Source organism: Hyperolius riggenbachi, chromosome 5, assembly GCF_040937935.1.
Source record: "Hyperolius riggenbachi isolate aHypRig1 chromosome 5, aHypRig1.pri, whole genome shotgun sequence".
NCBI lineage: Eukaryota > Metazoa > Chordata > Amphibia > Anura > Hyperoliidae > Hyperolius > Hyperolius riggenbachi.
In genome coordinates, this window is record NC_090650.1 from 281,067,833 (window position 1) to 281,083,204 (window position 15,372).

Consider the following 15,372-nt stretch of genomic DNA (forward strand, 5'->3'; position numbering starts at 1 on the left):
GCTTAACCACTTAAGGACCGCCCCCAGCCGATGGGCGGCGGCAAAGTCCGGGCCCAAACGACCGCAATACGCCCATCGGCGGGGGCAGCTGCGGGAGTGGTTATGCGGCGATCGCGTCATTCGTGACGCGATCAGCCGCCGGGGACTGGCTCCGCCCACCGCTCGTAGTAACCCGCCGGCCGTTCGGAAGCGCCGGCGGGTTACTAGCACCCGGATCGCCGCACTTACATTGTATAATAGGCTTTGGAATGTATACAAAGCCTATTATACTGGCTGCCTCCTGCCCTGGTGGTCCCAGTGTCCGAGGGACCACCAGGGCAGGCTGCAGCCACCCTAGTCTGCACCCAAGCACACTGATTTCCCTCCCCCTGATCGCCCACAGCACCCCTCAGACCCCCCCCTGCCCACCCCCCAGACCACTGTTTGCACCCAGTCACCCCCCTAATCACCCATCAATCACTCCCTGTCACTATCTGTCAACGCTATTTTTTTTTTATCCCCCCCCCTGCCCACTGCCCCCTCCTGATCACCCCCCCACCCCTCAGATTCTCCCCAGACCCCCCCCCCAGACCCCTCCCCCCATGTACTGTATGCATCTATCCCCCCTGATCACCCGTCAATCACCCCCTGTCTCTGCTACCCATCAATCAACCCCTAACCTGCCCCTTGCGGGCAATCTGATCACCCACCCACACCAATAGATCGCCCGCAGATCCGACATCAGATCACCTCCCAAGTGCAGTGTTTACATCTCTTCTCTCCTCTAAACACCCACTAATTACCCATCAATCACCTATCAATCACCCCCTATCACCACCTGTCACTGTTACCCATCAGATTAGACCCTAATCTACCCCTTGCGGGCACCCAATCACCCGCCCACACGCTCAGATTGCCCTCAGACCCCCCTTTATCAATTCGCCAGTGCAATATTTACATCTGTTATTCCCTGTAATAACCCACTGATCACCTGTCAATCACCTATCAATCACCCCCTGTCACTGCCACCCATCAATCAGCCCCTAACCTGCCCCTTGCGGGCAATCTGATCACCCACACCAATAGATCGCCCGCAGATCCGACATCAGATCACCTCCCAAGTGCAGTGTTTACATCTCTTCTCTCCTCTAAACACCCACTAATCACCTATCAATCACCCCCTATCACCACCTGTCACGGTTACCCATCAGATTAGACCCTAATCTGCCCCTTGCGGGCACCCAATCACCCGCCCACACCTCAGAACGTCCTCAGACCCCAGCCCTGATCACCTCGCTAGTGCATTGCTTGCATCTATTTCCCCCCTCTAATCACACCTTGAGACACCCATCAATCACCTCCTGTCACCCCCTAGCACACCTACCCATCAGATCAGGCCCTAATTTGCCCCGTGTGGGCTCCTGATCACTCGGCCAAACCCTCAGGTCCCCCTCAGACCCCCTTCCGATCACCTCCCCAGTGCATTGATTGCATCTATTTTCCCCTCTAACCGCCCCCTGAGACACCCATCAATCACCTCCTGTCACCCCCTAGCACTCCTATCCATCAGATCAGGCCCAAAACATCCTGTCATCTAAGAGGCCACCCTGCTTATGACCGGTTCCACAAAATTTGCCCCCTCAGACCACCTGTCATCAAAATTTGCAGATGCTTATACCCCTGATCAGTCATTTTGAGAAATTTGGTTTCCAGACTACTCACAGTTTTGGGCCCGTAAAATGCCAGGGCAGTATAGGAACCCCACAAGTGACCCCATTTTAGAAAGAAGACACCCCAAGGTATTCTGTTAGGTGTATGATGAGTTCATAGAAGATTTTATTTTTTGTCACAAGTTAGCGGAAATTGATATGTATTTTTTTTTTCACAAAGTGTCATTTTCCGCTAACTTGTGACAAAAAAAAAAAAATCTTCTATGAACTCACCATACTCCTAACAGAATACCTTGGGGTGTCTTCTTTCTAAAATGGGGTCACTTGTGGGGTTCCTATACTGCCCTGGCATTTAAGGGGCCCTAAACCGTGAGCAGTAGTCTAGAATCCAAAGGCCTCAAAATGACCTGTGAATAGGACGTTAGGCCCCTTAGCGCACCTAGGTTGCAAAAAAGTGTCACACATGTGGTATCGCCGTACTCAGAAGAAGTAGTATATTGTGTTTTGGGGTGTATTTTTACACATACCCATGCTGGGTGGGAGAAATCTCTCTGTAAAAGGACAATTGTGTGTAAAAAAAAAAAATCAAACAATTGTCATTTACAGAGATATTTCTCCCACCCAGCATGGGTATGTGTAAAAATACACCCCAAAACACATACTACTTCTCCTGAGTAGGGCGGTACCACATGTGTGGCACTTTTTTGCACCCTAAGTGCGCTAAGAGGCCCAAAGTCCAATGAGTACCTTTAGGATTTCACAGGTCATTTTGCGACATTTGGTTTCAAGACTACTCCTCACGGTTTAGGGCCCCTAAAATGCCAGGGCAGTATAGGAACCCCACAAATGACCCCATTTTAGAAAGAAGACACCCCAAGGTATTCCGTTAGGAGTATGGTGAGTTCATAGAATATTTTATTTTTTGTCATAAGTTAGCGGAAAAATGACACTTTGTGAAAAAAAACAATTAAAATCAATTTCCGCTAACTTGTGACAAAAAAAAAAAAAACCTTCTATGAACTCACCATCCTCCTAACGGAATACCTTGGGGTGTCTTCTTTCTAAAATGGGGTAATTTGTGGGGTTCCTATACTGTCCTGGCATTTTAGGGGCCCTAAACCGCGAGGAGTAGTCTTGAAACGAAATTTCTCAAAATGACCTGTGAAATCCTAAAGGTACTCATTGAACTTTGGGCCCCTTAGCGCAGTTAGGGTGCAAAAATAAGTGCCACACATGTGGCATCGCCGTACTCAGGAGAAGTAGTATAATGTGTTTTGGGGTGTATTTTTCCACATACCCATGCTGAGTGGCAGAAATATCTCTATAAATAGACAATTGTGTGTAAAAAAAATAAAACAATTGTCATTTATGGAGATATTTCTCCCACCCAGCATGGGTATGTGTAAAAATACACCCCAAAACACATTATACTACTTCTCCTGAGTACGGCAATACCACATGTGTGGCACTTTTTTGCAGCCTAACTGCGCTAAGGGGCCAAAAGTCCAATGAGCATCTTTAGGCTTTACAGGGGTGCTTACAATTAGGCACCCCCCAAAATGCCAGGACAGTGAACACACCCCACAAATGACCCCATTTTGGAAAGTAGACACTTCAAGGTATTCAGAGAGGAGCATAGTGAGTCTGTGGCAGATTTCATTTTTTTTTGTTGCAAGTTAGAAGAAATGGAAACTTTTTTTTTTCTTTTTTTTGTCAGAAAGTGTCATTTTCCGCTAACTTGTGACAAAAAATAAAATCTTCTATGAACTCACCATGCCTCTCACTGAATACTTTGGGATGTCTTCTTTCCAAAATGGGGTCATTTGGGGGGTATTTGTATTATCCTGGAATTTTAGCCCCTCATGAAACCTGACAGGTGCGCAGAAAAGTCAGAGATGCTTGAAAATGGGAAAATTCACTTTTGGCACCATAGTTTGTAAACGCTATAACTTTTACCCAAACCAATAAATATACACTGAATGGGTTTTTTTTTATCAAAAACATGTTTGTCCACATTTTTCGCGCTGCATGTATACAGAAATTTTACTTTATTTGAAAAATGTCAGCACAGAAAGTTAAAAAAATCATTTTTTTGCCAAAATTCATGTCTTTTTTGATGAATATAATAAAAAGTAAAAATCGCAGGAGCAATCAAATAGCATCAAAAGAAAGCTTTATTAGTGACAAGAAAAGGAGGTAAAATTCATTTAAGTGGTAGGTTGTATGACCGAGCAATAAACCGTGAAAGCTGCAGTGGTCTGAATGGAAAAAAAGTGCCTGGTCCTTAACCTGCTGAGCGGTCTGGACGAGCTCAGCTCGTCCAACACCGCCAGAGGCTGCCGCTCAGGCCCTGCTGGGCCGATTTTTGTCAAATAAAAAGCAGCACACGCAGCCGGCACTTTGCCAGCCGCGTGTGCTGCCTGATCGCCGCCGCTCTGCGGCGATCCGCCGCGAGCAGCGGCGAAAGAGGGTCCCCCCAGCCGCCTGAGCCCAGCGTAGCCGGAACAAAAAGTTCCGGCCAGCGCTAAGGGCTGGATCGGAGGCGGCTGACGTCAGGACGTCGGCTGACGTCGATGACGTCACTCCGCTCGTCGCTATGGCGACGATATAAGCAAAACAAGGAAGGCCGCTCATTGCGGCCTTCCTTGTTTATTCTGGGCGCCGGAGGCGATCGGAAGATCGCCTCCGGAGCGCCCTCTAGTGGGCTTTCATGCAGCCAACTTTCAGTTGGCTGCATGAAATAGTTTTTTTTTATTTAAAAAAAACCCTCCCGCAGCCACCCTGGCGATTTAATCAGAACGCCAGGGTGGTTAAGGGGTAGAAAGACTGTGGTCCTGAAGTGGTTAAAGGTGAAAATTGCTCTGGTGCTTACAGGATAAAACCTCTCGGTTATAAACCAATTTAGAGTTGATAGGGCAGAGGTCCATATATAGACAGGGAGAAGGGGTGGCTAGTTAGGAGCCCCTGCGGACCACCCCCCCAATATTTTTGCATTGATTTAATGCAAGTCAATAGGAAAATGCTATGGAGTGTGTGTCTGCTCTTACTCCATTTTAAAGTCCATGGAAATTTGCTTGTGAAGTAAAAATAGAAGCTCTTAACAAGCACTGTATAGCATGGGCAAGTGTGTACATACCAAACTTGAGTACACATCCAATCTTTCTTGGCCAATCTTCATAAAAGTAGCAAATTAAACCAATCAAGATTGGATGTGTGAGTATGCACTTTAAAGTGTACCAGAGACAGGGGAACAAGTTCAGTTGTACTTGCCTGGTGCTTCTTTCAGCAACCATAGCCTTACATATCCCTTGTTTTCCTCCCGGGCTTCTCCGTTGTACCCCTTCGAAAGCTCATTTGACTAGACTGCTGGGCTACTGTGCAATTGCAACCCTGGCAACATGCCTCCTAGATCATGCTCAAGGAGGCATGCACCCCAAGCCATGCATGCGCAGTAGCTTGCGATGGGCAATCTTAAGGTACGTACACGTCTGATTTTTCCGAACTACTTCTTCAAATTGGTCGTTTAAACAGTTGAACGTGTGTACGTTCGATCGTTAGACTGATCACTTGGTGGATCCATTGGACTGTCGTTCAAATGACAGTTAGGTCCGTACATGTGTACAAACGACTTGTTTGAAAGTCTATTACTTTGACACTTATAGACAACAAGTCTTGACTAGTCTTTTGATCTGGTCCATTGTTCTATCCAGCCCATTGACCACTCAAACGAAATTTAAATTAGCTGTAATTAGCATTTCAAACATTGGCCTCGATTCATAAAAATGTGTTTGGTGAAGTAAATCAGTGTGGGGAAACTCCGCGCTCGGTATTTCAGACTTCTGGGTGGTCATTCATAAAATGTTGCCAGTTGCGATAGAGCGGAGATTTCCCGCTGTAGGCAGGCGGTAGGCTGTCGAGAGCCTTGCGGAAACACAGGAGCTGGCTGAGTTCCTCAGTGCGCTGCTCTCTCTGCTGCTGCTTGGGAGGTCTGTCCCATTGACTTACATGTACTCCGCACGCTTCTCGCTACATCCGAGCAAGCGGTCTTTCCCGTCCGCATACCGCTTGCTCTAATTTTTATGAATGGACATTTTGTTACATTTCCGCCTAGAATCGCCACACAAGGCGGTGATTTATCGCTCTGCTCTGGAATGTCAGCCCCGCATGCGGAAACAGCCTTTATGAATACACATTTTAAGTGTTTGGTAACGTCTGCTGTTTTCAGCATTTCCGCATGCGGGAATGCTTTATGAATCGAGGCCATTGTGTGTACAAGGAGTCTGAACGACTGAATGACATGTCGTTCAAACGTCCAGTTTGAACGACAATCGGGCATAAAATCCGACATGTGTACGCACTTTGTGTCTTTCAAATGACAGTTAGGTCTGTACGTGTGTACCAACGACTGGGAGTCGTTTGCACAAATAATTGACATTCAAACATTCTTGATCAGTCGTTTGATCTGGTCCATTGTTCTATCCAGTCCATTGACTAGTCAAACAACATGTAAATTAGCTGACATTAGCATAGTAGCCATTTTGTCAGTCTGTGTGTACAAGACGTCTGAATGACAAGTCGTTCAAACGTCCGGTTTGAACAACAATCAGGTGTAAAATCAGACGTGTGTACGCACCTTTAGAGGGACAAAGCAGCGCAGACTGATGAAACCGAGTGACTAGTAAGGCTACGGAGGGCAGGAAGAAGCCCCAAGTAAAATACAACTTGCCCCCAACCTGAAGTGAGAGGGATAAGGAGGCCGCCATATTGATTTCCTTTTCAACAATGCAAATTGCTGGGCTATTCTGCTGATTCTCTACCTCATACTTTGAGGCCCGGTGCACACCAAAAACCGCTAGCAGAGCCGCAAAATGCTAGATTTTGAAACGCTTTTTCTTATTTTTCTGAAGCGTTTCACCTAGCATTTTGCGGTTTTGTGAGGTGTTTTTGGTGTAGTAGATTTCATATATTGTTACAGTAAAGCTGTTACTGAACAGCTTCTGTAACAAAAACGCCTGCAAAACCGCTCTGAACTGCCGTTTTTCAGAGCGGCTTTCCTATACTTTACATTGGAGGCAGAAACGCCGCCGCAATCCAAAAAATGCCTCACCCCGGGAGTATGCGTTTCAGCAAAATGCCTCCCATTCTGGTGTGAACCACCCCATTGCGATACATCAACCAAGCGTATCTGCAGCCTGCAAGCGGCTGCAAAAGCACCGAAAAACCCGCTCAGTGTGCACCAGCCCTGAGTCATAGACCCTGAGCCAGCATGCAGATCAGATGTTTGCCTGGATTGTTTCAGGTGTGCTTTCCAGGTACTACTGCTGCGGAAATAAACATGCCTCCATACCCCTCTCACTTCAGGTGTAGTTTGAGACTGAGTTCACACAGCATGTAATCAATCCACCTTTTCTGAACGCATGCTATTGGGAAATGACAACATGGGACTTTCCACAAAAAAAAAAAAAAAATCCACAATATTGTTCCTTTTAATGCTATGGGATTTTTTTTTTTTTTAAATTAGACTGCATTTTTGTGCAATTGGAGTTATGCCCCATTCCGTACAGACGAACAGCAAGTGCGCTAAATGTGCAGACATGGGACAACCAATTGCATTTTCTCAAAGTTATCTGAATTTTGCAGGGTGAAACAGTTCAGTGTCCTACTTTCAGGCCTGATCAAATCAAACAGGTGGTCACCTACTTTAAAAAGTGGACCTGAACTCTCGCACAGGACAGAAGGAGAAAAGAAAAAACAGAAATGCACCCTGTGGTGATTAGTCATCTGTGACTAATCGCCACTGTAATTTGATCTCAGCTGTGACAGCTCAGGAATCTCCTCTGCCACAGCAAACAGCTAATTTGTACACAGGATGTTACCACTGCTTCCATGAAAGCAGGATGTAGACTGCAGATATATTGCAGGGTTTGTATAAGCTGTAACAAAATGTTTTTCTTTATGCTGTTGCATATTTTTTAAAGTGGAGAGAAGTTCTGAGTTCAGGTCCACTTTAAAGCAGATCCGAGATGAAAAACTAATTATAACAAGTAACTTGTCTATATATCTTATCTAAAGTTTAGATAGTTTACACAGCAAATCTAGCTGCAAACAGCTTTAATAGAATATGATTATTTCTTCCTGTGATACAATGACAGCAGACATGTTTGTAAACATTACACAGAGGCAGGCTTATCTGCATCTTGAGCAAAAAAAAAAAAAAAAACCTAATCCCTCCCTCCTCCTCTCTGCCTCTGAAATCTCTGGCTAGTAATACCTCCCCCTCCTCAGACTGAGCTCCCATGAGCCCTTGCTACCAGGGCTGTGGAGTCGGTCCAAAAATCCACCGACTCCTCAGTTTAGGATTCCACCGACTCAGACTCCACGACTCCGACTCCTCTAATTTGCATATTACAATTTTGTTGATTAAAAGTATGTAACATGAAATTCGTCTCATATCTGCCAACGCTTAGGAATTTTACAAGACAACTGAAGTGAGAAGGATATGTAGACTACTATATTTATTCCCTTTAGACTAAAACTAGTCCTTAGTAATAGTACTTGTAAAAGGTACAAACCGGAACAAAGAACATCTATCAGGCCCTAGGCAATGTAAGTGTGGGTACATGTAAGAATGATGTGCAGGTACTCTGCAGGGGAATGAGGAGATTGTAAACAGACAACACCTCTGTGTTCAATGTGCACAGCATTCTCAGTGGATTCCCTGCAGCTCTGTGGGGAGTGCATATGTAGAGTATAGTACTACTGTGTAACAAAGTAAACCTGAGACAGATGAAATTAAAGTTTTATACATACCTGGGGCTTCCTCCAGCCGCCTTCAGGATAATCAGTCCCTCGTTGTCCTCCTCCACCACCTGGATCTTCTGCTATGAGTCCAGGTACTTGAGCCAGTCTGGCGTAGTGCGCATGAACACACTCCACCGCTAGGAGCATACTACACCTGTGCAGCACTATTGCGCAGGTGCAGAATGTTCCTGGCTGTGGGAGTGGCATGCGGCCGGACTGCGCTGACTGGCTGAATTACCAGGACTCATAGCAGAAGATCCGGGTGGTGGAGGACAGTGAGGGACTGATTAGCCTGAAGGGGGCTGGAGGAAGCCCCAGGTATGTATAAAACTTTACTTTTTATCCGTCTCAGGTACCCTTTAATTTGTAGTCACCAAACCAAATTTTAATAACATATCAAATTATTTGATTTCATCAGCAAAGGGAGTGCATACATTTGCATAAATCAGCATCAGTGCAGAATTATTTCCATCTCATTGACCATCTCTATTAGTGACACAGCTACACATCAGGCTTTATTCTTACAGCATAGATGTTATTTAGTATATATAAGAGATTCCTGTGTACGCATCATATATACAGTCACAATCAGATATGTATATCTGACCTTAAAAATACGGGGACTGCTTTATTGAAGCAGCACAAGTAACTAATTTTGATTGGTTTATTTCATTTTTGTGGACTAAGCACAGCTATTACTGTATATATACATTATTTTTAATGTCTATTATCTGAGAAATAGAACATTTTATCATATTTTCTATTTTAATTACAGTTACAAATTCATTAGGAGTCGGAGTCGGTGCATTTTTTCCCGACTCCAGGCACCCAAAATTGCCCGACTCCGACTCCACAGCCCTGCTTCCTACTGTCTGAAAGTGCCTTGGCTCTCTGAAAACCTGTGGGCGTGGCTTGTTTAGTTTATAGGGAATTCGAGTATTAAAACAAAAACAAAGAATTTTGCTTGAGGAATGCCCTATAAACAATAGGAAAGGAACAATTATGCAATGAGTAAAAGTTCATCTCGGATCCACTTTAACCATTTAATGACAATGTAACGTATTAAAAAGTCATGCTTTAGCCTATTAACGGCAACATGACGTTTTAATAAATCACGCATTCCCGCCGCTCCACACGTGTCCGCGCCGCTACCGCTGCTGTTTGTCGGGACCCCTTGTTAAGCGATTGGGGAAGAGGACCGAGCGATCCTCTACCCAATCGCAATGCCTGAAGTGAATGTACGTGACCGCGAACAGCGGCCACCTCCATTCATAAAACAGGAAAATGTTTAAGTTAAATAAAGTGTACATTTTGAATTTGACATTTGAAGCCTAGCGCATGCAGCTGGGAGGGGTAATCAGGACACAGGATAGTTGGAACTGTGTCTCCTGCTCCTTGTCACCTCCTTTCAGCCAAAAAGATGGCTGCCCCCATGACAAAGATGGCAGCCCCCATGAATCACAAACATTTGCCTGTTCTTTTAAAACAGGGTGGGTAAGAGATTATATTACCTATCTATTCTAATTGACATAACTAATGTAACTTAATGACAGTATGTTTGTTTAGGCTGAAGTTCCCCTTTAAAGGGACACTTAAGCCAGGAAAAAAAACAAAAAAACGTTTTACTCACCTGGGGCTTCTACCAGCCCCCTGCAGCAGTCCTGTGCCTTCGCAGCCACTCACTAATCCTCTGGTCCCCCGCTGCCAGCTAGTCTCGTAAATGCCGACCGGCCCGTCAGGACTGGCCACGCGTAGCTTTTTCCGCATTCCCGACTAATTTAGTGCTATTGCGGGCCGCAATGCGTACAAAAATACGCGTTGCCGCATGTCTATGCGGTCGTAATGCGACAACACGTATTTTTGTACGCGTTGCGGTCCGCAATAGCGCTAATTACAGTCGGGAATGCGGAAAAAGCTACGCGTGGCCAGCCCTGATGGACCTGTCGGCAAAAACTAAACTAGCTGGCAGCGGGAGACCGGAGGATTCGTGAGTGGCTGTGAGGACACAGGACTGCTGCAAGGGGCTGGTAGAAGCCCCAGGTGAGTAAAACTTTTTTTTCTGGCTTAAGGTTCACTTGCACTGCATAAAGGTGGCCACACACCATACAATTTTTAAAATATCTGTTAAATTTAAGAAATGCAATAAATGTTTCTCTGATTGTAACATTTCAATAATATGACCAATGTACCACACACATATGTACAATTTTGTCCCCAATTATGATAAAAATGATTGGAAAATCAGAGAAAATTGCTAGGGTGTGTATATTAATAAGTTGACAAACACACCATACAATCTTTAGAAAGATTGAAGAAAAATATCTGGCATTCCAGTTCGATTAAACTCGAAAAAAACGGGAAATTCAATCAGATTTTTCAGTCGAATGAAAGAAAAGCTTTCGATTTTTCGGGAGATACGATCGTTTTTATCGAATTGCCGTAAAATCGGATCATTTTATTGTATCATGTGTGGCCACCTTAAGAAAGACTTACGCCGCCTGCAATTAGTACAGAATGCCGCCGCAAGGCTGCTAACGAGCCAACCCCGCCATTGCCACATAACACCAACCCTGAGCTGACTCCACTGGCTACCGATAAAATGGAGAATTCTGTTTAAGATTGGCTTACGGACATTCAAATCCTTGCACAATCTGGGCCCTGGATACCTGAAGGACTTGTTGCAACTGCATCACACCCCCCACAATCTTAGATCAAAAGGACGCAGCACCATTGTCACCCCCAGAGTCCACCTCAAAACCTTTGGAGACAGAGCCTTTTGTCATGCTGCCCCTACACTTTGGAACTCCCTGCCACACCCAATCAGGACAGCTCCATCCCTGGAAGCATTTTAGTCTAAACTGAAAACCTACCTCTTTAGTCTGGCACTCATGAACATCTGACTATCTCCTCTGTAACACAACCCAGCCTGCAACCCTGTATTAATCTGAGACACAACTATGCGCTTTGAGTCCTATGGGAGAAAAGCGCTTTACAAATGTTATTGTATTGTACTTTAACGGGAAAGTGTCCATCTTGTGGCCAAAAAGTATATTACACACAAGCACAAACATACTATGTAAAATACACATTAATAAAATAAATAAATTACACTTCCCCCCCTTTGAAAAAAAAAAAAAAAAATCAGCTTAAAAATCAATAAATAGTTGACTGAGGGAAAAATTTATTTTATTACATAGGAGTTTAATTATGGCTAAAACAAAACAAAAAAAAACCCAGACCACCTATATTTTAAGAGAATATATTGTCGCCATACATTGTGATAGGGACATAAAGTAAACTGTTTAATAATCGGGACAGCTGGGAAAATAAAAAGTGTTGGTTTTACCCACAGGAGAATGTTTAATTTTAAAACTATAATGGCTAAAAACTGAGAAATTATGATTTTTTTCCATTATTTCTGTATTTTTCCCATAAAATGCATTTAGAATAAAAAAAATTCTTAGCAAAATGTACTACCCACAGAAAACCTAATTGGTGGCGAAAAAAAAACAATGTATAGATCATTTTCTTGTGATAAGTAGTAATAAAGTTATTAGGGAATAAAAAGGAGGAGCACTGACAGGTGAAAATTGCTCTGGTCCGTTAGGGTAAAAACCCTTGGGGGGGGTGAACTGGTTAAGCAACTAAAGTTATCCATGAAAAATTACAGGACAACAGAGATTTGAAATTCAATTATGGCACAAAAGCTGGTTACTTCCATTCAATGACAGAATGGAACCACACCTGTCCATGCAAAAAAAAACGCAAGCATTTTTCCACACAGCACATTTGTGTGCGCGTTATTCCACTGCAGCCAATAATTTTCACTGGCAAACACTGTGTATAAAAAATGTTTCCCTGCATGTGAAAATTACATCCAGCTGTGAACCATCCCATTTAAAGAGACTCTGAAGAGAGTCTAAATTCACTTTAACATGCAGTCATGTTAAAGGGAAGGTTCAAGCAAAAAAAAAATGAGATTCACTTACCTGGGGCTTCTACCAGCCCCATGTAGCCATCCTGTGCCCTTGTAGTCACTCACTGCTGCTCCAGTCCCCCGCTGGCAGCTTTCTGACCTCGGAGGTCAGGGCCACATTGCATACATTTTTACACATTCCAGCTAGTGCAGGAACAAAAATGTACGCGTTTCACCACTAACGCGTAAAAATGTAGGTGTTAATGTTCCTGCACTAGCGGGAATGTGTAAAAATGTACGCAATTTGGCCCTGACCTCCGAGGTCAGAAAGCTGCCAGCGGGGGACTGGAGCAGCAGTGAGTGACTACGAGGGCACAGAATGGCTGCATGGGGCTGGTAGAAGCCCCAGGTAAGTGAATCTCATTTTTTTTTTCTTGGACCTTCCCTTTAAGCAGTATAACCCCTGCTAAACCGCCGCTATCCCACAGCAAAAGGAGGTGTTTATACCCCCCCCCCCCAAATCCATGACATTCTTGGTCGTGGATTTTGCTGCTCACTGAGCCAGAGCTTTCAGCTGCAGCTCTGCCTCCATGCATCAATCGCCACCTCTCTGAAGATTGAGAGGGGTGGGGGAGAGGCGGTGATCAGCAGGGATTGATGCACTGAGAGGCAGAGCTGCAGCCATAAGCTCTGCCTCATCAGAAAGCACTCCCCAGAGGTAGGAGAGGGTATTTAGGGGGTATAAACCCCTCGCTTTGCTGCGGGATAGCAGCATTTTTGCATGGGTTATACTGTTTAACATGACTGCATGTTAAAAAAGTGAATTTAAACTCGCTTCAGAGTCAATGGGCCTGGAACCCACTACAGGCACTTTGCAGCAATCACAAATACAGTAAGTACTGTGTTTTCCCTGCAATTCCCATAGCAGTCCCAATTTGGCTGCAATGGCTTGTGCCCAAAATGCTACAATCAGCGTTTGTTTGCAACACTGCTAGTGGGACAACACCTATAGTGATGCACTGGTGTAGCACCTTACAGATAGCCAGCGATCACCACAAAAGCGCACCTAGTTGATCACAGGCCCAACATTGTTGTTTTTGTTTTAATAAGAGTTTGCATGCAGAAAAAAGTATGTAATACTGATAAGTGTGGTCCCAACCTAAGAAGTCCAGTCACCATAGCAAAAATAAACATGCACCATATAATTAAAAAAATTATTGTATGCTGTTTCCAGTTATTACCTTATCTTTGAACACAAAAGCAACATACATCTTGAAGTCAAACTGGTCAGCCAGTGACTCTTTCTTCTTCCTCAGCTGTGAGCGCAGCCTGTTGAGAGCCTGCTTCTTACGAGAGTTGGGGTCCCCCATTTTTTATTTTATTTTTTTTTTAGATGCAGCTGGTACTAACACCCAAGAAACTTGTCACAAATTGTGGGTATTTTCTCTTTGTGCTGGTAGGACACCAGTTCAACAGAAACAAGCCATGTTACCTTCACTTTAATGACTCAAAACAGGTCAATGCAACCCAAATCTCTACTTAGGCAATGTGTGACAGGCCTGTCGTACTACCAGGATCTATGAATAGAAAGGCTGTACAACCATGGCAGAAAGTGCTGTTTTCTGATGAAACTAAAAGAGGCATCATCATATCATATACACACACATAAAAATGAACCAAAAAAAACCACATTTGTTAAAATGCTAGGGGGATGAGTATGAAAAAATGAGTTTGTTCCAGCTATCGGCCTGTACCATAAAATCAAAAGCCATTCTGCATAGGCATGTTATTTACACCTCCCAGCTCACAAAACAAGAAAAACAAAGAAATATTTGCCAGCTCAAAGACTGCATTATCTATACTGATGATATAGCTGTACTTCAAGAGACCCCTTTTCTTCCTACTACCTCTACAGTGCAAAAATATATTACTTATCTGTGTAACAAGCGGGGGTGGGTTGTTCACAGCACTGGTTGATTGGCCCCAAGATACAGGGCATGAGGGCAGAGAATAAGCCCATGTGTGCAAGTAGCTGACACCCCCTATAGAGGGACACCATGATGCCTCGGGCAAGAAGGGGTTATTCAGTGTTGATGCGGGGGGCGACCAATCTGCGCTGACCCGTCACAAATCTACAATGTTCACTCGCCTTTTAAAGGTCAACGATATGGGGTTGAGGCGATCATATCGCGATAAGGTGGCGACACAGAGGAGGGTGAGTGCCAAGTCTCGGGGAGGAGGTAATGGTCGGGTTAGGAGGGGTTGCGGGTGTCCTAGCCGTGCCGGCCGCCTGTCATGTCTACGAGGGTGTGTGCTGGAGGCTGAGTTCGGGTGTCAGGACGCCAGATCAGCTGTTTGTACGGGAGGAGGCTAGTCAGGGTGACAAATAGGGGAGGATCCATGTCAAGAAAACACCAGGGACCCCAACGGACCCCTCTGCATATGAGCTGCACTGCTCATCGGGCTGCGCACCCTGATGCACCCCGACCCACCCATAGTCCGGAGCGGGGGTCGCGCTGTGATAGGTGAGGAGGAGGGAGGAGCAGGCGGGGGCCTCAGTACCACGCACTTCCCTAATACGCTAATAGAGGAGACCAGTGACAGAGTTAGCGGAACACCCCGACCCGTCTCTGTGCTGCTTAGCGGGGAATTCACCCGGCCCGGCCGCAGCGTCCGCTCAGCTCGCCAACACACAGGAGAAGATGGCCGCCGCTGCGTCACCTCCTGCCTTCTCCCGCCAGGGAGCCTTTGGGCCGAACCATTCACCACCACGGGGGAGTACATGCTTTACAAGCGACTTCGACAACATAATCATGTAACTTCTCTTTACGGGGGTAAATGGCATATCCTATAAAAGATATGGCGAATCAGGGGGAGGTTAGCAGGATCACATGAGAGCTCTGATAAACCCCACGCCAAGTGCACCCCTCCGAAAATGGATCAGCTCAGAGGGACAAGCCTGACTCTGGCAAAAGGCGCTCAGGAACGTTCTCTCATGTGATGGCT

General features: G+C 45.2%; 1 protein-coding gene across 1 annotated transcript in view; it reads right to left on the reverse strand.

Moving 5' to 3' along the window:
• C5H6orf62 (chromosome 5 C6orf62 homolog) overlaps positions 1–15,106 on the reverse strand; it is a 29,356-nt gene extending 14,250 nt beyond the window's left edge. The window contains exon 1 of the mRNA XM_068236988.1: positions 13,608–15,106. Within this exon, the coding sequence (XP_068093089.1) occupies positions 13,608–13,736 (129 nt within the window). The 5' untranslated portion in view covers positions 13,737–15,106. The remainder of the gene's footprint in view (positions 1–13,607) is intronic.
• Positions 15,107–15,372: the final 266 nt, after the last annotated feature.